Genomic DNA, 23640 nt, shown 5'->3' on the forward strand with positions numbered 1-23640 from the left:
GGCAGGAATAATCTGATTCGAACTGCTGAGCTTCTGATCAGCAAGTCCTAGGCTCTGTGGTTTAACCTACAGCGCCACCCACGTCCCTACCACTGTAATAGTACTACGCTATTCTGACTTGGTCACATCTCACCTGGAGTACTGTGTTCATTTCTGAGCACCACAGTTTAAAGAATATTAACCAGCTGGAATGTGTGCAGAGGAGGGGCAACCAAGATGATCATGGGTCTGAAGACCAAGCCTTACGAGGAACAATTTTATGATTATCACAAGTCCTTACACCAGTCTATTGTCCCACCCTGCCTGAAGTCGTCAACTATTGTTCCTCTGCCTAAAAAATCCACAATCAGTAGTCTGAACAACTACAGACCAGTTGCACTGACTCCAATCATCATGAAGTGTTTTGAGAAACTGGTGCGCCGTCACATTATTTCCTGTCTTCCATCAACTTTTGACAACTACCAGTTTGCATACAGGGCAAATAGATCCACGGAAGACGCTATCACTACTACTCTCCATGCTGCTCTGTTCCATCTGGAGCAGCCGGGGAGTTATGTGAGGCTGCTGTTTGTGGATTTTAGCTCTGCTTTTAACACTATCCTCCCCCATAGACTGGTGTCCAAGCTAGAGGCGATTGGACTCTCCAACTCCACCTGTCTCTGGGTTTTGGACTTTTTGTCAGAACGTTCTCAGAGGGTTAGAGTAGGGTCACATATGTCCACAGCCCTTAGCCTTAACACCGGCTCACCACAGGGTTGTGTGTTGAGTCCCCTGCTCTATACTCTCTATACGTATGATTGTACAGCCATTTATTCCAGCAACAAAATCATCAAGTTTGCTGATGACACTACGGTGGTGGGGCTCATTTCAGGAGGGGATGAGTCCGCCTATCGGGACGAGGTGGAGCGGCTTTGTGCTTGGTGTGGAGAGAACAATCTGGCTCTTAATACGACTAAGACCAAGGAATTGGTGGTGGATTACAGGGAAAAAAAAGGCGGACATTCAGCCCTTGTATATCAACGGGGAACGGGTGGAGAGGGTGGCGGAATTCAGGTTTTTGGGAGTGACTATCGATCAGGGCATGACTTGGAGCGCAAATACCACTGCTCTGGTGAAGAAGGCCCAGCAGAGAATTTATTTCCTCAGACTTTTAAAGAAGAACAATCTGAGTGAGAGACTGCTGGTGTCCTTCTACCGAGGCTCCATAGAGAGCATTCTCACATACTGTATTTGTGCCTGGTTCTCCAGCTGTACAGCTAGGAAGAGGAAGGTGCTCCAGAAGGTCATAACCACAGCCCAAAGGATTATTGGTCATCCCCTCCCATCTTTGGAAGAACTGTACGGTTCCCGTTGTCTTAGGAAAGCAAACAATATCCTGCAGGATGCATCTCACCCGGGACACAGTCTGTTTGTACTACTGCCTTCTGGCAGGAGATACAGAAACATCAAGTCAAAGACAAATAGACTGAAAAATAGTTTCTATCCAAGAGCTGTGGCCTTCTTAAATGCAGTAACTCGATAGTGTGACCTGGGAGTTTGATGGGTGTGGGTGTGGGTGTGGCTGGAATGTGGTTTGTTTGGTTGTTGTTGTTGTGTTGCTTTTGTTGTTTTTAAGGGATGGCATCCAATTTCGTTGCACTTGTGCAATGTTGCACTTGTGTAATGACAATAAAGAATCTATCTATCTATCTATCTATCTATCTATCTATCTATCTATGATTAACTCAGAACCAAACAGAACCTAATCGTGGGATTTCACCTTGGCACACAATTCAGTTTTAGGGATGGGATTTTCTGAAAATCTCCATTTGCATTTATTAGGACTTATTAGCAGCAAGGAGTGAGCAGGACAAGTCTCACATATTACATTATTTATTTTACACTTTCTTTTACATATAATATTATAAACATATAATATGTATCATATTATATGCATCTTATACACGTAAGACTCCCAGATTTCTAAAGTAACTGGCATATAAACAGATGCACACACAGCCAAGCATATAAAAATACATATATATTTGCAGTGGTACCTCGGGCTAAATACGCTTCAGGTTACATACGCTTCAGGTTACAGACTCCGCTAACCCAGAAATAGTGCTTCAGGTTAAGAACTTTGCTTCAGGATGAGAACAGAAATCATGTGGCAGTGGCACAGCAGCAGGAGGCCCCATTAGCTAAAGTGGTGCTTCAGGTTAAGAACAGTTTCAGGTTAAGAATGAACCTCCGAAACGAATTAAGTACTTAACCCGAGGTACCACTGTATATTTATAATTTTTTGCTCTGAAAATATAGTATGGCAGAAAGCCATTGTCATTGAAATCAACTCTTTATTCAAGGAAATGGCAATATAACTCAGAAGTGTTTCTTAGAAAATCTTGCCCCTAGTTGCCAGGTCTGAAGGCCTTCTACTCTTTCTCCCAGAAGTTTCCCAAACAATCTCAAACTGTCTCTGTGCACCTCTTGTGATAAGTAAGTAGCAGTCAAGTACAACATTCCTTGTTCTCCTAGAGTGGACATGCAGGGGAATATTTGGTCCAGCCAGTTGAAAACTTCCTGTTTCCTCCTGGCTGGGGTATACTTCCTTTGCATGTGACTAGAGGTGGGCGTGACCTTACCTGTCCAGGCAACAAAAGGGACAAGGCACACAGCGCTCTCTCTCTCTCTCTCTCTCTCTCTCTCTTTACTTCCTCTGACGTTGGAGCAGCTTTTAGCTAGTGATGCTCTGTTGGCTTCCAGCCAACAGAGGACACTGGGATTATCCCCTTATGAGATAGCTCCACATGTATATACTTTGTAACTAAGTCTGCCTTCGGGGATCCATCTGTGAACTGATGTGAGTAAACTACTTTTATATACTTTACACAAGATTGTGGTGTGTTTATTCTTTTAAGAGGGATATAAGGGAACTTACCAGGAACCAAATAGTAAGAGGCTTACACAAGCCTGCAACCAGCTACCTGCTGTGTGTTTAAAAGAGGAATGTGAAACTCTGCTAAGTAGATAGATAGATAATTTATTACAGTCAAAGACCAGTTCACATAACATAACACAATAAAAACAGCGTTCATAAAGATAAAATATACAATCGGAGCAGATTGCAACATAGCTCATGAGTTAAAATCGAGATATATACATACACCCGCACAACTAGGGTTTGGGCTACCATAAAAAAACTGACCGTGAAGCGCCCCAAAGGGCAACTTCAGCATTTCCCTAGTAAGCTATTTGATTCTAGAGGATGATCTGTGCCTACAAATCTGGGCGCAGAATCTGGCTACCAGCAAGGTCGTCTTATGATCTTTGCCTAAGAGGAGAGAATTAAGTTTAGACTTGTCTGAAAGACTGGTGAGCCTCTTTAGCAAAGGAACTCTGCTAAGTAAAGACCTGCTAGTGCAAGTTAGGAAGGATATTACTAAACAATATATCCTCTCCTGCCTCCTTGAACATTCCCACACCTCTGGCCTCTGTTCTGCTCTCCTCATTATTCTGCACATTCTTCGGAGACCAGGAGGAAAAGCATCTTGTCACAGCAGGAGAGGGAGACTCCCTGAATTCTTTAGCAGCCTCTTGACTCCCCTCCTCTGCTTCAGCTTCAGCTGTCCTGTCACAGGCCCTTTCTGCTCAGCAGCCAGCCCCTTCTCCCAGTCTTCTTCCTCTGTGTCAGTGTCCCACCACCAGTCCCTTGGCTCTGAGCCTTTTCCTCTGGGGTCTCCCTTGGGGGTTTCCCTCCCACCACCCCTTTTCATCCAGCCCACTCCCTGACACCTCCTTGGAAGGTGTGGCCACTGCGACTGTCACGAATAGCTCCTGCACTTTGGAATTTGCCACTCTGCCACCGGCAGGAAGATCTCCTACAGCGTCTTCAAAGCCGCTCGAATTCCTGATTGGGAGCTGGAGATGGCAGGTGTTTGGGAGGCCTTGATTAAAAACTGTAAAACAGCCGCTCTCGACACGTCTAGCGTTATGGCAACACATTAAGTTGAGCGAGAATCAGCCGAGCATTAAATAAACCACAAAAGAGTTACAATAAATTATGTAAATCTATTTGGGATTTTTACACGAAAGGACATTATTACGCTATAAATGTCAGGGGGAAGAGGCAGCTGGAGAGGATGGAGCAGGCCTCCTGCTCTTATCTCTTTTCCAGTGGGAGTTTCTTCCCCCACGATGATGCACTTCAAAGGAGCACTTGATCTCTGAACATGGCCGACTGATGGGGTGATAAATTGCACTCGGCAAGGGAATAGATTGGGGAAGTGTGGAGGTTCACCATGAAATAACAGGTGCTATCAACATCAGGCTGCTCCTTGTTCCCATCTCATCTTCCAAAAGACCGTAAGAACTGCCCTTGCTTGAGGAGAACAAGGGTCCAGGTGTGGGGAATCTATGGTCCTCCAAATGTCCTTGGACTCTTCTTCTCATCATCCCTGACCATGGGCCATGCTGTCTGGGGCTGGTGGGAGTTGGAGGCCAACAACATCTGGAGGACAACGTGCTCCCCACCCTGGTCATCTAGTCAAGCTGTTCTGTCTCCAGTAGTTGCTGCAATAGAAGCTCAAAACCAGGACCTGTTTTCTGATTCTCCATTCTGGTGAAAGGCACAGTAAGACTATCTATGTCTCAGTGTAGTGCAACATGCAGCCCCTCTACCTGTTGCTGGACTAATAATAATAATAATAAATTTATTATTTATATGCCACCCATCTGACTGTGTTGCCCCAGCCACTCTGGGTGACTTCTAGCAAAATATTAAACACACAATAAAACTTCAACCATTAAAAACTTCCCTGAACAGGGGACAGTTGACTCCTGTGTCTCTGGGCCCCCCATGTAAGCATTTTGGGAAAAGGAAGAGAGCAAAGTGGGTGGGATATTTCCATTTCACTTTGCAGCCAGCTCAGTCCATGCTATATAAAAAAGACGCCAGCCAGACCTTCAGAGTGGGAAGGGTGATTGATGGGTGCCAAGACTGATGTCTGAGGTCACTGTGGAGTCCCTGGGCACCAGATTTGGGACCTCGGCTTAAAGCAGGCCATTTTCTCTTTTTAAAAATAAAAATCCCTCAACCTGATAATGTTGAAAAGCAAATGCCATCAATGTTCTTAAGAGCTCTGCATGGGTCCAATTATAATTTCATTTTAAAACTGCAATCGCCAGCCTATTTTAATTAAAAATGCATCTGAAGCCCAAGAACATCCAGCATTATCAAGCTGCCAATCTTGGTTGGAAGAACTTTTGCACTGAACAAATTTGGAATGTATTAAAACAATGCATTGTTTCTAATACAATTTCTCTTCTCTCCACCCCACCCCACCCCACTCTCCTCACTGATTTATTAGTGGTTCCTTCCCTCTCCCCCCGCCAACCCGCCTTGCCAATTTCCCCTCCTCTTCTGTTAATCTTTCTAAATAACTTGAAAGTGGCCCACTGTCTATTTAGCTAAATGAATTCAGTCCACAGATACTCATTATTTTCTAGCATGATTTATGCAAGGGCTGTTAGCTAGATTGTACCATGCTTGAAGGTTTCTTGGCAATCAGAGAAAATCCAGATTGGAGTCGTCAAGTATTAACTAAATAGGAAATCGCCCCTCCCCTTACAGAAAAAAAGAAAAATGGAGACAGCAGCGACTTCTCTTATAAGGCACACACTTAAATCTGAGATGCAGTGTGCTCCAGAGAATTTTTAGGCGCAGAGTTACAATCCAACACATCTGGCTCACTATCCAGATGAGCCATGGACTAGGACACATGGGAGGAAAGCAATTGCAGATCCAAGGAAAACTTGGACCCATGTTGAGGTGCATCCCATAGGATTCTGGGGCATTGGAATCTGCCTCCCTACCCCTGACCCCCAAAGAGATACCTCTGCCAGCAGACTTTGATGGACTTCTAGGGGGTTCAAGAGGATCCTGATGAGAGACTTTTCTCAGATGGAAATTGCAATGACCCCCTTAGTGCCATCAGGCTTGTCAGATTTGAGAGGAAGGTAGGGGGGAAGGGGAATTGGAGAGGAGAAGCTGGAACAGATGGACAGCCCTTCCCCCCTCCTCCCCTTGGCCTCCAGTGACATCATGACTCTAGCGAGGAGATTGGACTTCCAGCAACCTCTCCACCTCAGGGGGAAGAGAGTGTTGTCAAAATTGAAATGTCTGATCTGGCCATCTTAGTTACATCCCAGTTTGGCTACTGCAATGTGCTTTGAAAAGGGCTTGGAAACTTCAGCTGGTTCTAAATGCTGCAGCCAGACTGCTAACTGGGGCCAGTAACGGTGAGCACATTACTCCTCTGTTAAAACAACTTCACTGGCTACCGGTCCATTTGGGTGAACACCTTCTCTTGGTCCCATCAACATCAGAGGCATCGGAGCCTTTTCTGTGTCTGCTCCCAGATTGTGAAATTCACTCCCAAGAGAGGTTAAACCATGGGTAGGCAAACTAAGGCCCGGGTGCCGGATCAGGCCCAATCGCCTTCTAAATCTGGCCCGTAGATGGTCCAGGAATCACCATGTTTTTACATGAGTAGAATGTGTCCTTTTATTTAAAATGCATCTCTGGGTTACTTGTGGGGCATAGGAATTTGTTCATTTTTACTTTTCAAAATATAGTCCAGCCCCCCACAAGGTTTGAGGGACAGTGGACTGGCCCCCTGCTGAAAACGTTTGCTGATCTCTGGGTTAAACTGACTTCCTCTTCATGGCACTCCCTTTTCTCTTTGAACAGGGTTTTGAAAACCAAGGTGCAGACATTGCTGATTGCTAGAGAGCTGCCAGGGCAAACCAGATTTCAATTACTGACTTTAGATTGAGTTTTGATTTGTTTTAATTATTGTTTTTAACTAGTTTGTTTTTATTATTTGTAATTTGTAGTTGAAGTTGTAAGCTGCCTTGAATCCCAACTTTACAGTAAAACAGGATAGAAATATATTAAAGAATATTTTTTAGACGCATGGGGAGGTCTTGGAGCTGCTGCCTGGAGTGTCTGAGCAAGCGTCAAGAATAGGAAATGTGTCTTGGTCTCTCTCAGTGCCCTCTTGGGGGCTAGCCACTGACATAGGAATAGAGGCTACTGCAAGTTAGGGCTGTGTCTGCCTTATCTTTCAAGATGGACAGGTGAGCACAGAAAACTTGTTGGAGCGACTTCTGCTTTTGTGCAGTCTTGAACTTCTTATAACTGACCCTGAACTCATGCCCCTTGGGCCTTGTTCTTAGACTGGGTCCATCCCAGACAATCATTTGCCTTGTGATAGCTCTGGGACTGGAATAGCTCTTTCCTTGCTACTGGATCTGTACCATTACTCTGCCTTAATAAAGATCCTTTCTTTGCTTATGTGTAAGAACTTCTACCATCATGCCAGGACAGAAACCTCACTACCTTGAGGGAGCCAATGGCTGAAGAAGAAGACCTTGGTCCTTTAAGTGGTTCACAGGTAGCTCAGGGGGTGGGGCCTCCAGTCCATGTCTACTGAACCCTGCTATGAAACTCACCCAACTGCTTCGGGACTTTGCTTGTGTTGTTTGGGTGGTTGGTTGGCCTCAGCTGCAGAAGTCTTAGCTGGTCTCCTAAACCAGTGTTTCCCAAACTTGGGTCTCCAGTTGTTTTTGGACTACAACACCCATCATCCCTAGCTAGAAAGACCAGTGATCAAGGATGATGGGAACTGTAGTCCGAAAACATTTGGAGACCCAAGTTTGGGAAACACTATCCTAAACCCATTTCTTGATCACTCTCCAAGGTGCTGAACCTTGCCTTCCATTTGCAACTAAGAACTTCTGACCTCCTGTTGCTTGAGCCATCATCCCTTCTCAGTGGTGGGCATCCCTGCACATCATAACGATACAGTGATCAATACAGTCCTCCTGATATTACACTTTCCCTCTTTAAAAAAGGAGAGATTTTCATAAGAAAGCTCATACAAAATTGGCATACGTTTCTCTCCTAACATATATGACCTTAAGATGTAACAACATAAACATTTATTTAACTAGATTCCTTACAGTTTCATGACTGTGAAACCTCTAAACCAATACTGTTTCCATAACAGCATATAATTCATCTCCGCCTTTGCAAACCCTAAATTTGACCTTACAAATTGGATCACCAGATCCCAGCTCTTCAAAGTTATTGGGATCACATATAATCTCAGAGCATAGATTGCTCATATAAAGGCACCTGTCGTGATGAATCAAAATGTTTTATTAATGCAAAATTATTTTCAGAGGTTGCGGACAACTCACAAAATCAGATCCTCTGCTTCTTCATTTGACCCTATCTAGAGAAGTTTTGCCACATCTATCCATGCAGTCATCACATCCTGATTAGGCTACTGCAATAGCCTTTTACATGAGACTGTGTGGAAGCTTCAATTTGTACAAAATTTGTCTGCCCAGCTGCTGTCTAGAGCCAGCTAGTCAGAAGATATTATGCCTCTATTGGCCCAGTTTCACTGGCTGCCATTATGCTTCTGAGTCCAATTCATTGTGATGTCTATCAACATTAAAGCCCTGAATGGTTTAGCACTGTCGTAAAGGACAGCCTGCATCCATATCAACCTGCTCATCCCTTGAAGTCTGCTTTGAAGGCTTTGCTGAGGAACCCACCTCAGAAGAAGATCAGATGGGTTGCCATCCACAACAGAGCTTTTCTAGTGATGGCCCCACAGTTGTGGAGTACCTGTGGAGGCTTAGCAGGCCCCCATCCCTTGTGAGATTAAAAAGGGTTCTGAAGACCCATCTCTTGTCAATGGAATTTGGATGGGCAATGTTCATTGGTGGCTGGTGGGGCCCTTTTTGAATTCTAAATGTTGTTCTGGTTTTATCAATGGATTGTTGAATTCCATGATTTTTTCTTTACATTTGTAATCTTGTAATTTTTTATATCTGTATTTTATACTGCTTTGTGGAGAAGGAGTCTCAAAAAGTAGGGTACAAGTCTGTTTCTACTGAGTCTGTTTCTACTGCTGTCCGGTGTAGATTTTTAGTCATAAAGCAAACTGTCATTCTACATTTAGTGTGCTGCAATGGTTAGAGTGTTGGACTAGGACCTGAGGGTCCAGGGTTCAAATTCCCACTCTCTCGGGGAGTTCAGAGTGACTTTGAGCCAGTCTCTTAGCCTAATCTACTCAACAGGGTTGTTGTGAGGATAAAATGCTGAGGGGAAGAACCTTGTATGCCACCTTGAAGAAAGGTGAGATATAAATATAAGAAAGCATTATTATATCTGCTAGATTTTTGTATCTAAGACTGGAGAATCCATGATGCAGTGCAACTCTGAGCAAAATGTTCAGGAGCTTCTGTCGAGGCAGCCCTCTCATCTCATCATCCATAATGTAGCACTGTTACAGTGGTACCTCGGGTTACAGACGCTTCAGGTTACAGATGCTTCAGGTTACAGACTCCGCTAACCCAGAAATAGTACCTTGAGTTAAGAACTTTGCTTCAGGATGAGAACAGAAATTGCATGGCAACAGCACGGCTGCAGTGGGAGGCCCCTTTAGCTAAAGTGGTACCTCAGGTAAAGAACAGTTTCAGGTTAAGAACAGACCTCCAGAACGAATTAAGTTCTTAACCCAAGGTACCACTGTAATAAAGGGACCCTTGACCATTAGGTCCAATCTTGACCGACTCTGGGGTTGCGGCGCTCATCTCACTTTATTGCCTGAGGGAGCCGACATACAGCTTCCAGGTCAAGTGGCCAGCATGACTAAGCCGCTTCTGGCAAACCAGAGCAGCGCACAGAAACGCCGTTTACCTTCCCGCTGGAGCGGTACCTATTTATCTATTTGCACTTTGGGAGCTCACCCTGTTGCGGGGATTCGAACTGTCGACCTTCTGATCGGCATGTCCTAGGCTCTGTGGTTTAACCCACAGAGCCACCAGTGTCCCACCACTGTAATAGCACTACGCTATTCTGACTTGGTCACATCTCACCTGTGCATGAAAAGAACTGAAATGAATAAATGTATGACTATAAATCCCATGATGCAGTGCATCAATGAGATCAGTGAGATACGAAGGTGAGAAAGCCACCCTCCAACCAGTGAACTTGAGCTCTAGATACCTGCCACTGAAAACAAGCACTATTTTTGCCTACTCCTCCCTGCTATATTTCACACTCGCTGTAATTGACCTGGGCGAGCGCCAACATGTGACAAACTCCTATTTCTGGTGAGGAGAACTCCGCATCTCATTAGCCTGCCCTTGATCTTGCGAGCCAATTCCCCATTCACTTACACTTCAGTTATCCCAGAGACAGCATCTGTCTTCGAAACCTTGCGGGTTTATTGATGGGGAGGAATGGATGCTGGCCAAGCAGTACTCTCTTCTCCTATAATGACAGGGCGCTGTGGGGACAACCCTGAAGAAGTCAATGAAGCTAAAATAGGGTAGATTGTACAACAAAACTAGTACGGTGGATACAGCTTTGGCCCAGGGCCTGCAGTCCAATCACAGGTCGCATTGATGTTATTGAGAATGATTGCTTCTGTCTGCTTTGGTGAATAACAGATCTCAGAAGGGAATCCTGTAAATGGCATAAGGTGACCTACTGACTCTAGGGTGCATTGCAATAGCTCTAGAGTTGTCACAGTTATCCAGTGCTTTGCCTAAGGGGAAAAGGTATCTCCCATGACTAGGTGACACTGCCCAATTTGGCTCCTATTGCCCTATGTTGGGTTGAAATAAACGACAGACGAATGGCAAGTGTCATATGGGAGGCATCTACCGAGCATGTCTCGGGGAGTCCCTTTTATTGAATATTACAGCATTGCCACATATGTGCTTGTTGCTGATTGGTTAACACAAATACAATGCAAGGGTTGCATATAGACATTAATCACCAATAGATTAAAGGTTGGGAAAGGGAACACAGAATTGGACAGGCGTGAAAACCTCCTTATTAAACTATTACTAGTGATTGTTATAGCAAGACTTAAACTATTACTAGTGATTGATATAGCAAGGCTTAAAAAGACATAACTATCACGTTCCGTAGATGTGGTCAATCATGCATTAAGAACAGGTCAGGGTACAATGTTTTCATGAACTCAATGTGAACTGAACATTCTAGGGTGAGGAAGGAATGCTTCAGCTTAGAACGGTTTGCCAAAGTCATGTGCAGAAGCAAAACTTCCCATCAGCCCTATACCTCAGAAGTGGGGAAGCCTGGGCCCACGGGCCAAATGAAGCCACCCAGGCTTATCTGACCCTCCAAACTCTCCCTAGGCCACACCCTTCCTAAACCACACCCTTCCTAAGCCACACCTCTAACCCTAGGCCACACCCCTCACCTGCTTAACACCATTCTCTCATGTCCTTGCCTGCCTTGAATTCTTGCCTAGAGTGAGGCTAGCGAGGGATATGTGAGTGTGTAGGGAAACCAGCCTACTATTCAAAGGCAAAATTTGCATTCATTGCCCCACCCACTTTTGCCTCTGGCCCCGCCCACTACTGGCATGTGGCCCTCAAAAGGATGACCAGAAGGGGATTCAGACATCTGCCTGAAAAACATTCACCGCCCTAAGCACAGAAGCTCCTTCAGCAGTCATTTCTAACAGAGGTATCCTCCATGAATCTGCCCAGTCTTTTTTCTAAAGCTCTCTAAGCTAGCTGCCATCACCCCCATCTTGTAGCAGTGAGTTCCAAAAGTGAATTGTGCATGGTATAAATAAGTACCCATCTTCTCAGTAAGCTTCATGGGGCCGTACAAAGCTCTGGTATTCCAAGAAAAAGCATTTTCTAATTTCAAGGCCTTTTAAGGAAGTGTTAAGTTCAGCATCTTGGTTGTTGTTTTCCCCAAAAATCCACATTAGGCCAACCAAAATGTCACAAAATGTAGGCAAGCTCCAGAATTCTTAATTAGGCTAATTGCTATGGGGTTGTGGGGAGGGAAGAAGTCGGCTGATGTTGAAGCCAGGAGTTCTGGTGAATCTGAAAGCTTTTATGTGATAACTTGGTTGGCATGATGCAAGCATTTCTTATTTTTATTATTAAATTTCTATGCCACCCTTCATCTAATGATCACAAGGTGGTTTAAAATATAAAAGCACAAAAATACATACCATAATAACAAAGAAAAACAATAATACACAAACTTTGAAAGGCCATAGGTGGTTTAATTAACCAAAGGCCTGGGAGAAGGGGAATGTCCCCCTCAAGACCTCCAAGACCTCCAAATCTTTCCCAAGCTTGGGCTCTCCTGACCTGGGTAGATACCTGCCCAGCTCACTGGATTGCTCCATGTGGTCCTCTGTTGGCCACTCCTCTGTCCTGACCCAGCCAGCCACCTCTCCCCAACAAACATATTCAGGGCCAATGACAGTAATGTCCTAATATGGAGGTTTTATTTCTTATGGGCCAACATGGCTAACCTTTGCTTGTTGGTGTCAGTTGGATATATGTACTTTTGGCTGAATTTAAATAAAGGCACACAAATGACCGCTCCAAAACAAGCACATCAAAATGCATGCAGCCCTGAAGAAAGGGCCTGCACAAAATGCTTTCTATAAAAGTGCATGATCTTATCAGGAGATAGACAGATCTACCTCCCAAATTCAGCTAGGAATTCCATTATTTTCTTATGATCTATTTTTTTAAAAAAAGTTCATTTACTAGCAAGAGATAAGTGCACACAGCATTTTACAAGAACTCGAGAGGCAAGAGGCCTGTTCTTTAATTACCACCATATAAATATATGCAAGGTCAGGGAGAAGGAAGCATGTATTGCGCCCCTTCTGAGGTGCATGGTCACAGAATGACACTCTAAAGCACCCTGGTTTAGCTCTGGAACACATGAACAGGAAATCTGGCCGGGGGGGGGGGCGGAAATGCAGGGGCCTGCTTTCCAGTCAGGATTGGAGGCAGAAGACCAGGGTTGCCATCAATGAAGCCAACTCCCTGGGGCCCTGAATGCCCAAGCACCCACTGTAATGGGATGTTAAGAACTTTTTTGGAGCAGGATCACCATGCACTGGTTGAGCAAGCTAGGGGTGTGTGTGTGTGTAGGGACAGCCAACAACATTCTGGCACCTGAGGTGAACCACAAATTGTCACACACACCCCTCCCCACCAGGGAAGAAGGGGTGAGTGAACATTCACATGAAGAACAAGCAGTGAATAAAGCACAACATCAGGATCTGTTGCCCCTGTGGATCTTGCCCTCAGGATTGGGCTGATTTTGTGTGTGTGTGTGTGTGTGTGTGTGTGTGTAAGTGGGGCTTCACGACCATCTTTGCACATGTAGAAGAGTGACATATTGGGCTCTTTGATTTGTTGCAAGCACGAAGCTTTTCAATTGGCCTGGCTTTGAATAAAATCAAGGGGTAGGGCCTTTAGACCAGGCATAGGCAAACTTGGCCCTCCAGATGTTTTGAGACTACAAATCCCAACATCCCTGACCACTGGTCCTGTTAGCTAGGGATGATGGGAGTTGTAGTCCCAAAACACAATGGAGGGCCGAGTTTGCCTATGCCTGCTTTAGACCCTGGCTCATCAGTGAAGCAGAAAATTATTTTGAGCCTAGTTCCAGCAATTCACTTCAGGGACCCTGAGTTTGCAGAATCTGCCTTTCAGAGGCAGCAGTGCTTCTGAATACCAGTTGCTGGAAGCTTCAGATAATAATAATAATAATAATAATAATAATAATAATAATAATAATAATTTATTTATACCCCGCCCATCTGGCTGGGTTTCCCCAGCCACTCTGGGCGGCTTCCAACACAATATTAAAATACAGTAATGCATCAAACATTAAAAGCTTCCCTAAACAGGGCTGCCTTCAGATGTCGTCAGAAGTGTCTGAGGCAGATTTAAGGCAGCACGACTGGTTCTGCTTTACGGGGGGCTGAGCCTAGGGGGCGCCATGGGACACTGTAGTGAGTTCAGTAGAATGGAAGGCAAGAGGATGGATTTTGTCCTCGCACAGGACACCGCTGAACTTTGAAAGACCATATCTGCCCCTGAAAGCATTCAGCTTTTGCTTCTTAGTTTCCTACAGGCACCTGGGTGGCTACTATGAGAACAGAATGCTGGACCAGAAGGGCCCTAGCCCTGATCCAGCCAGGCTCATCTTATCTTCCTAGGTCTTGAGTTCATATCTACTCAGATACCAAAGCAGCTTCCAGCATGGCAGCCTTCCTTGGTGGAGCCACTGGGGAGACTTTGAACACTCCGCCTGAAAATGGCCTTCAGAAAGGTCAAATTGGACAGGCTGATTCCAGGTGCAGAAACTCATTTCCAAAGGTCTGCTGTGGGTAGTGGCTGAACTTTACCATGTAGCCTTGACATACGACGGGAGATATCTTTAGAGACGGCTCTGTTTGCCGTTATATCGTACGCACGGCTTAGAAAGCACTGAGAAAAGCCAAGGAAGAAAAAGAAGCAGCAGCAAAAGCATATGAAATGGAAAAGGCTTTCCTTTGGGGAAAACAGCCAAGAACATCTCATGACACTTGGAGATTGCTCTTCTCCCTCCCCCATGCCTTCCATTTTTAGCCAAACTCTCATTTTCTTCCTTCTTTTCCGGAGCTCTCTGCTCCTCTCCCACTCCAAATCAAGTCAAGGTCAACACACACACCAGTTCTGCTTTAGAGCACAAACACATGTACAATAGGAAAATGATTTTTCATGAGCAAGGCATCCCCGGATCAAACACACAAACCCTCCATCGCACAGCACAATTTATTTCCCCCTAATTAGCTGCCTTTCTTGTTCATGAGCTTCAGCCTTCATTAGGCAGGCTCACGTCCTCCGATTCAGGGCTGCCGCTTCCCTTTCCGGAATAAGAAGTGGAGTTCCCGTAACCAACCCTCCGTTCATCACAACCTTGCAGCGGCATAATCAAACTCTGTGTGTGTTTGTGCATGGGGCTGCGTTTGAACGTTGTTCTCCATTAGTTCTCATCTCTGTTCTCGAGAAACTCTGACCTCCATTTTCAATCAATTCTCAGTTATTAACCGGCAATGAATAGCGGCAAGGCCTGTATTTGCAAATTGAATATAATAAACCCGTCAGTTTTCAGAGGTCCTGGGGGAGAAGGCAGCCGGTCTGCAGGGAGATTTCTTCTTTCCCTTTTCATCGTAAAATGTTGGCCCTTCCAGGGCCATTGCTAAACCCTTAAAAGGCAAATGTGCATGAAGTTTACATCTGCTGATTTCTATGACTTCGGATTGGCTTTCAAAGGGAAAGCAGCCAAGTAAACCAGGAATGAGAAAGTTGTGGCACTCTGCATGTTGTTGAACTTCAAGTCTCATCAGCCCTGGGCAGCATGGCCAAAAGCAAGGACATAGCATGGGTTCTCGGTGCCTGGGGCATGTATGCACATCAGTGGCGTAGCGTGGGTTGTCAGCACCCGGGGCAAGGCAAGTAATTTGCGCCCCCTAACCCATGGATTTGCGCCCCCTAACCCCAGATGTTGTGCCCGGTGCAGCTGGCCCCCCCTGCACCCCCCCCACGCCACTGATGCACATGCTACAGGGGGGAGCAGGTGTGGAGGGTGTCCGCGCCAACCCCAAGCTCTCTCTGCCAACTGAGTCGCAGCAGTCTGAGCCGGCGGTGAGTGAGAGACAGAGATGCTAGCACTGCCCCAGTTCTGGAGGCCCAGCCGAGGTACGACTTGGTGAGGGAAGGGAGACTGTTGTGGGGGGACCTGGCTGTGCCCCTCACATCCTTTAAAACTCTGAACCCAGGGCCACAGCCCCCTTGGCCCTCCTCATGGTATGCCCCTGGCCAACAACAGACAGGGATGTGGTTGAGCTGGATACCAGTCACCGCTGTGAGGTGTAGTGGTTAAGAGTGGTGGATTCGTAATCTGGTGAACCGGGTTCGCGTCTCCGCTCCTCCACATGCAGCTGCTGGGTGACCTTGGGCCAGTCACACGTCTTTGAAGTCTCTCAGCCCCACTCACCTCACAGAGTGTTTGTTGTGGGGGAGGAAGGGAAAGGAGATTGTTAGCCACTTTGAGACTCCTTCGGGTAGTGATAAAGCGGGATATCAAATCCAAACTCTTCAGGCCAAAGGTTCCTCAAACCTACTGTAAACAAAGTAGAGAGAGAGAGAGAGAGAGAGAGAGAGAGAGAGAGAGAGAGATGGGGCCTGGTCCAAATGACACAATCTGGCCCACCTTCTATTTCCATCTATGAAAACTCACTTCCTTGGAATAAATCAAAAGCCTACTGGTTATAAAGCATGGTGTTCTCCTCAGACATTGTTAGACCTTCTGCCACAGCCATCGTGTCCAATGCTTATGGATGGGCAAGAAGTTTGATTTGGGTCACATTTAAACCTGTTTGTATCGCATTTGCATCTTCCGAAAATATGAGAACCGAAACACAGCCGTCCTTTGAAATATGCACTTCTCTGAATTCTGCAAAGCAATTCTCCAAGCAAAGTTGACAAAGCTAGGTCTTTTGGGGGAAAGTGGGCATAAAAATGTATGTATTGGTGAAAAGTGCCTTTAAAATGCATTATATTAGGTGGTATAGCTTGCAAAAAAATGTATGTGTTAGTCAAAGCTGCAGACAGAGATGTGTTGATTGGGAGAAACTTATATTAAATTGCTGGTGAATGTTCATGGGGTTGTGGTTTTTTAAACACAGATAGCTACAGAAATATGGAGAAATGAATTTAAGATTGGAAAAATGAGAAACAGAGAAAAGTGAAAATGAAAGACAATTGCATTGCTAGTGGGGGGTGTTACCTGCTTTGCCTGATTATCATTAGTGCATCCCAGAAAGTTCAAGCATCTGATCAGGGCAGGTTTTCCCCTTCCACACATGTGTGCACCAAGGGAGAACATTTATCCCCTATAATCGACCTTCTCTGGCACCTCCATTTATTGGAATGTCATTTTAAGAGAATCTACAAGCTGGCCCAGGTCCAGAGGATGGTCAAGAACATTCAAGTGCCCCCCTCCAATGGTGATAAAAATATAAGAAAACAACATATCAGTTGCACCCCCCCCCACCCACAAATGTGGGCTCCCAAAACCTGCTTCATCATGTAAGGCTGGCCCTGAAGTATCTGAATCTCTAAATCATTAAGGATGGGGAATGAGAACAGTTGACAGCAGCTGGTGCCAACCTGGTACCTTCCAGATGTTTTGGCCTAAAACAGCTGATTTGGGTGGGTGGGGATTGTGGTCCAAAACATCTCGAGGGCAGCAGAATTGGCAGAGACTGATTTACAGTAACTCCGTGGCATCATTAAGGTGACCTACTTTTTTGTAGGTGGCTGGGAGGGTAGAGAATATTGGGTTTGCTTCTCCAGATGCGAAAATGTCAAAAATGCAGGAGATGAGCAGTGAGTTTGGGGTTAAAAATACGACTTCATGGGAGGAGAGTGGGAGCCTTTTCCTCTTCGGAATCCTTGTCTGATTCAGCCTCTAATGGAACCTCACCACGCTCGCTTTGCATTCCCGCGCGTTGGGAATTCCAAGTTCTGCGATTTCAGTAGCGTGTGGAGGGGAAGCGGGTCAACGTAAACGTGGGCAGCTTTGCGGTCCTCAGCGGAGATGGGCGCCGGAGTTATCCCCCACCTTCCCCTCCTCCCTCCAGCAGCCTTGCTATATGAACCCCACCCCGGGAAGAGGGCGAGGCTGTGGATTATCTAGCGGTGTCCCCGAAACTCCCCCAACCTTTCCATCCTATCCCTTTCCGGAGACTGTGTGTCCACCTGGAATGGGTTATCCCCCCTCCCCCCTCCCCGCAGAACAGCTGAACTTCTGAACCGCTCACAGAGTGACCTTCAACGCACAGCCACCTTGGGTAGCGCCAGTTGCAAGAGAGAACAAAGGAAGCGAAGGGAGCGAAAGCGTAACGGGGGCGGGGTAGAGCATTTAGCAGCAATTTGAGGACAGAAAGAACTGAGGCGGGGGGGAACCGTGCAACCCCACCCTCCTTCAGCCCCCCCCCATCCATTTCCTTTATCATTATACGCACTGAGGTCGGCGCACACCGCCTCTCCAAAGCGGCTGCGAGTCCTGAAGACCGGCCACTCTCGGGCTCTTCTGGGCCATGCGCCCGGGGTACTTTTACGCATGGAGCTGTCTCCAAAGCGCACGGCTCGGCATCCCGCCGCTGCCGCTCAGCTGGGTGGGAGCCCTTTCTCCCTCTCCCTCTCTCGGCTCGCTCGCGTGGCTCTGCTTCCAGCCGCTCTCCGGGCTCCCCACCCCCTTTCTCGCTTTCTCTCCACCCCCTTTTCCCTCCCCTCCCCTCGGTGAAGTCTGAAGTTTCCCGTGTGCGCAAAGGCGAAGCGCTCTTCGGCGCCGTGTGGTTCTTTTCTCTCTTTCTCTCTCTCTAGCTCACATATATATCTCTATATCTCTATTTTTTATATTTATCTCTCTTCTTTTTACCCTTCTGCAAACGATTTGGTGGAACTGACTGTGTCCCTCACCCATCGCACCCCTCCGCTCCAATTCTTGGTGCAAAGGGGACCGGAGCCAATTTGGAAGAAGATCGGCTTTCCATCCTTCCTGGGGGGGATCAGAGGAGGGTAAAGAGAAGCCCCCCCCCCAAAAAAAAAGGAGAGGTGGGGTCTCCTCGCGGGTGGGGAGAGGAAAGAGATCAGGCATGCTTCGGGCACCGAGGATGAGTGACTTCCTTCCCTGACCCTCTCTCAGGGCACCCACCCACCTCTCCTTCTCTCCGGGATTGACATTGCTGGAGACCTCCTATCCCCAGGGGAGGTGGAGAGAGAGCTAGAGCAAGGAGGGGGGAATCCTGCCGCTCTCCGCTCGGAGTCCTTGGAAGTAGATTTTTGCTGCCTGGTCGGATGTGAACGGCAAAAGAGACGGCTATGCGTGTGGGAAGACAGAGGTCCGTGAAACTAAGGTAAGGCGGCACCTCCCTCCCCGAGTCCCTGTCAGAGTGGGGGCTGGGGGGAGCAGTGTCCAGGCAGCCTCTCCCCCTCACCAAAGCCTTTTTGGGCCCCGATCCTCTTCACATTTACTCGGGAGTATACCCCCGCAGAGTTCCAACAGGGCATACTTCCGCTCTCTCCAAGGCAGCGTGCGCGCAAGAGGATACTGGAACTTGGAGGCTGGGTAGGTGAGGGGCTTACTTCCGAGTAAACGGGTCCAGATTCCGGGAGCGAGCCGGGAGGTTGAACCGCCCAGCTCTTCCCAACCCCTTCGATTCCCACTCGCCATGCGAGGCGTTTGAACAATGACTTTGTGGCAAGCGCATCTCCCTCTCTCCCTCCCACCCCACCCCCCAAATATCCATCCCGTCTTTCGTTTCGCCCCTTCACCCCTCACCTCTTTCAGAAACTAGAAGCCCAAGATTGGGGAGCGGGGAGAGACACAAGGTGCCTCACATTCTTTCGCTACCCATCGACCCCTCTCCTCTTTCTCGCCTTCCCTTTGAGAAATGTACGTCTCCGCCTGGCTTCTGGGGACAACCTCACCTTTTCCCACATTCCCCTTTTATTGAATTTATTGAATTATTTTTGAACATATATAGATACAGATATCTCACTCCTCCCCCACTTAGACCATGCAGGTGGGGGGGGGGAGAGAGACACGCGTCCTCCCCCACCCCCAAATGGTCCGCGTGGAGCAGCGGCGAAGCTGCCGCTCGGAGAGACCCACCCGAGGTCGCTTGCGGAGAGCTAGAGAACAATGAAGCTCGTGGATCTCTCTCTCGCTCTCCACCCTTTCTCTTTCTATTCCACCTTCAGGTTTTGCCTGCCTGGTTTAACTCTTTCCTCTCTCTCTTTCTCCTCTTCTGCTGCTTCTATTTAACTCTCTCTCTCTGACCCCCCCCCCATCTTTCCACATCTCCCCCACTTAACTCTTTCCTGTCTCGCTAACCCTTTCTCGCCCTGCAAGGCCACCTTTGGAGAGCGATTTCTGAGTTCCTTGTCACGTTTGCTCGCCGTCAACCCTACTTTGCCTTTCTTGCCCCTCCTCCCGCTATGGAAATTTACACCACCAGCCCTACTCAGAGTAGACCCACTCGAATGAAAGGAAACGCCAACCATTCATTTCAAAGGATCTACGCTGAGTAGGATTTAGTTGGATGTAACCAAAGTATCTTACCCAAAAAGCTCTGCTTGTGGCAGGGACCCATCCATTTTTAAGCAACCATGTATATCTCAATAGTGCTGCAGCAAGTAAGCAATACTAAGGATAATTTGTACCCATTCCTCTTAATTCTACTTAACTTTCTGCTTCCTTTGGTTCATTCTTCCCTTCCCTTCTTCTCAGAAAACTAGAGAGGGCATTGACAGGTAGTAGATTCAAGGCGGTCTTCCTTCACATTGGGCAATGTTAACTTGCGGAACTCACTGCCACAAGACAGGAACAAAGGGAACTGCCTTAAACGGAGTCGGGCCACTGCTGCATACTGCTCACCATTGTCTACACTGACTAGTAGTGTACACTGCCTGCACTGACTCTGTAGGATTTCATACCAGAGTTCCTCCTAACTTCCATCGGCAGATGTTTGCCACTGAGCTATGGCTTGAAAAGAAGGGAGCTTGATAGCCATTGAGAAACCCGTCTTCTTCTTCTTCTTCTTCTTCTTCTTCTTCTTCTTCTTCTTCCTTCATAGATCCCTCAGTCATGGTAGCAAAATAAAGCCTCCATAGCTAGAGGCACTCTACCTCTGAAAACAAGTTGGTGGCAATATGCAGGAGGGAAAGGCTGTGCCCCGTTATGTCCTGCTTAGGTTAGGATGAAGGACTAGAACAGAACAAAAGCTTTGGTTTGATCCTGCAGGGCTCTTTCTTATTTATCCCATTCACACCTCTCTTTCCCCAATTCCTTACGCTGACGCCTCTCTCATGAACATAACACACTTTATGTGGAGTTATTTCGTGTTCCTTTTACCCTTCAACTGCAACTTCACATGGAAAGCTAAACAAAAACTGGACATTGTTGCCCCATCTTGATTACAGTGGTACCTCGGGTTACATACACTTCAGGTTACAGACTCAGCTAACCCAGAAATATTACCTCGGGTTAAGAACTTTGCTTCAGAACAGAAATCGTGTTCCAGCAGTGCAGCAGCAGCAGGAGGAGGCCCCATTAGCTAAAGTGGTGCTTCAGGTTAAGACCAGTTTTAGCTTAAGAATGGACCTCTGGAACAAATTAAGTACTTAACCCGAGGTACCACTGTACTCTGAATATGGGGCAATGGATGTGGGGGAGAAGCTAGCGGTGCCCATTGCTGCCCCTGTAAACCCACATTGAATGCCAAGGGTGGCTCATCCAGTTTTGCTGCCTGAAGTTCGACCTGCCCCCCTCAGTGCACCACTTACTGGGGTCACAGAGTAACTTCTGCGTTCCAGTGAGATCTTGCAAGGGTTGCTTCTCTGGCATCAGTGGGAAGAGGGCACCCACAGAGGTGCCCCTTGGGTTTGGCCACCTGAGGCACCTGCCTCAGCCTGCCTCATGGACCAGCCGGCCCGGGCTGGTTCAAGAAAAGGAGCGATTTGTCTTCATTTATGAATGAAAATGCACACCCCCTCCCCAGCTGTTACTTCCTTTTTCCTATTTCTTTATTCCTGCTTGGTTTCACCTCTGCTTCAGGGATTTTCAAAACACTCACTCCTGCACACATATACACACCCTCCTGAGAAATTTCAGGTGGAGACAGACAGACAGCTATTTACGTTTTGTGGAAGAGGTTTGAATGCAGATCCCCTGCCCCAAAAACAACAGATGAGACTTTTGCCAGACCTGCAGCCAGTCATATGCATGTTTACTCAGAAGTAAGGGCTGAATTGGGCATTGTGTGGGAGCTCTGTGTTAGAAGTTCACGATTTAAATTTATATAATTTTTTGTAAAAGTGTGCCTTGGTTTGAGTGAGGGCCACTGTGTGGCAGAAGTGAGGGGGGCTCTTATCCTTACCCACCCCCACATTTCGGTTCAGATCAATAACATCACTGTGGAGCTCCTATCAGCCACATGGGGGGGGCAGAAAATGTGGGCTTTAAAATGTAAGCCTGCCTGCATGTTTTTCCATCTGCAGTTTAAAAACAGCTTGGGGAGCAAGTTGTAGGGGGTGTAATGTATTTGGGGAAAGGGTTAGACCTCTCTCTCATGGCTTGGATCCAAAATGGAGCCCTCCGTTGGCTGCTTTTGCAAAAGAAAAAAGAAAAGAAAAATTACATTGTGTGACCAACGAAAGATGCAGTTTCTGAAGTCTCTCAAAGTTCTAGGGGGATCACTCCCAAGTAACCGTGCTTGCTTAGGTTAGGCTGAGAGTTGGTGACTTGCCCAAGGTCACCCGTTGAGTTTTTCAGGCTGAGCAGGGACTCAAACTGTGGTCGCCCAGGTCCTAGTCCAACACTCCAACCACGTCACCAGGCTGGAGGTCCTTAAAGTTGCATCTGCCTTTATTCTGGCCATTGCTGTTTGACAGGGCTGGGGGAGGACATTTTGCTCTCTGAGGTAAAGAGCAGCATTGGGGGGGGGGGTTGGACATAATAATAATACTTATAATTATATCCCACCCTCCCCGGCCAAAGCTGGGCTCAGAGCAGCTAACATCATACATAATAGTACTAATAGTACTACTATGATAGTAACAATAATAACAATAATAAATTTTATTTATGTCCCACCCTCCCCGGCCAAAGCCGGGCTCAGAGCTGCAAACATCATATATAATAGTACTAAGAGTACTACTACTACAGTAACAACAACAACAGGGTCAGACTAGATGACCCTGAGGTCCCTTTGGGGCTCAATATTTTATATTTATTGCTTGAGATTCCTGCATTGATTCAGAAGCAACCTGCTGGAAGCTTATAAAAATTATGCACATCGTGGGGAAAGTGGGTAGAGAAAAGCCCCCCTCCCACTCTCATTACACTAGAAAAGAAAAGTACTTCCCCCCCCCTTTTTAGCACAAACTAAACTGTGGAACTCCCTCCGATAGGAGCCAGTGGTGGCCACCAACCTATTGCTGGAAAAGAGACAGATTCATGGAGGAAAGGGCTGCTGATGGATACTAAGTCAGGCTGGCTATGCTCAGCCTCTGCGGCTGGAATCAGCAATGCCTCCGAATGCCAGTTCCTGGAAACCACAGGAAAGGGAAATGTTCTTGTGCTTGAATCCTGCTTTTGGGTTTCCCACAGGTTGGCCGCTTTGAGAACAGGACACTAGGCTAGATGGCCTGATCCAGTAGGTTCTTCTTACGTTCTTTCCAAAACAGCGCCTCCCTTCGTTGTCGTCTGCCCTTCCCCAAGAGCTCACCCCTTCTTCTTCACCTAACTCTTTCGTCCTCCACCATCTCCAGGTGCCGGCTGCTATCATGACTGATGGCGAGGAGCCTTTCCAGCCCCTGACGAGCGACGAGGTGCAAGTCCCCATAGCTTCTGGCGGAGCCACCGGCAAGGCATCCCAGCCAGGGGAGGAGAAAGATGAGGACACCCTCAGTGCTTGTAAATCCGTCCAGGACAGTCTGGCTTCGGCAGGATCATCCACCCGGGATCCAGCCCACGAGGGAGAGAACCAGGTCCCTTACCCTGCATTGGCCTCCACTGTCTTCTTCTGCCTTCACCAGACAACTCGCCCACGAAGCTGGTGTCTCAAACTGGTCTGTAACCCATATCCTTTCTCTCCTGAACCGGGTGATGTCAGTTTGGTGGTTTGGTGTGTGGTTTTCCGGAGTCCCGTCAACTTTTTGCCT

At 47.1% G+C, this 23640-nt stretch overlaps 2 protein-coding genes across 4 annotated transcripts in view; both read left to right on the forward strand.

Annotated features, from left to right (window-relative positions):
* The window catches only part of LOC310831093 (myosin-11), a 1553087-nt gene that overhangs the window by 1431722 nt on the left and 97725 nt on the right, over positions 1 to 23640 (forward strand). The gene's annotated exons all lie outside the window — the stretch shown is intronic.
* Positions 18215 to 23640, forward strand: part of CACNA1H (calcium voltage-gated channel subunit alpha1 H) — a 385142-nt gene continuing 379716 nt past the window's right edge. For all 3 annotated transcript variants that reach the window (XM_083711204.1, XM_083711206.1, XM_083711205.1), the window contains exons 1-2: positions 18215 to 18830; positions 23248 to 23557. In XM_083711204.1, coding sequence (XP_083567330.1) covers positions 23263 to 23557 — 295 coding nt within the window. In that variant the 5' untranslated portion in view covers positions 18215 to 18830; positions 23248 to 23262. The remainder of the gene's footprint in view (positions 18831 to 23247; positions 23558 to 23640) is intronic.

The sequence above is a fragment of the Podarcis gaigeae genome (genome assembly GCF_964106915.1).
Source record: "Podarcis gaigeae genome assembly, chromosome: 14".
Lineage (NCBI taxonomy): Eukaryota > Metazoa > Chordata > Lepidosauria > Squamata > Lacertidae > Podarcis > Podarcis gaigeae.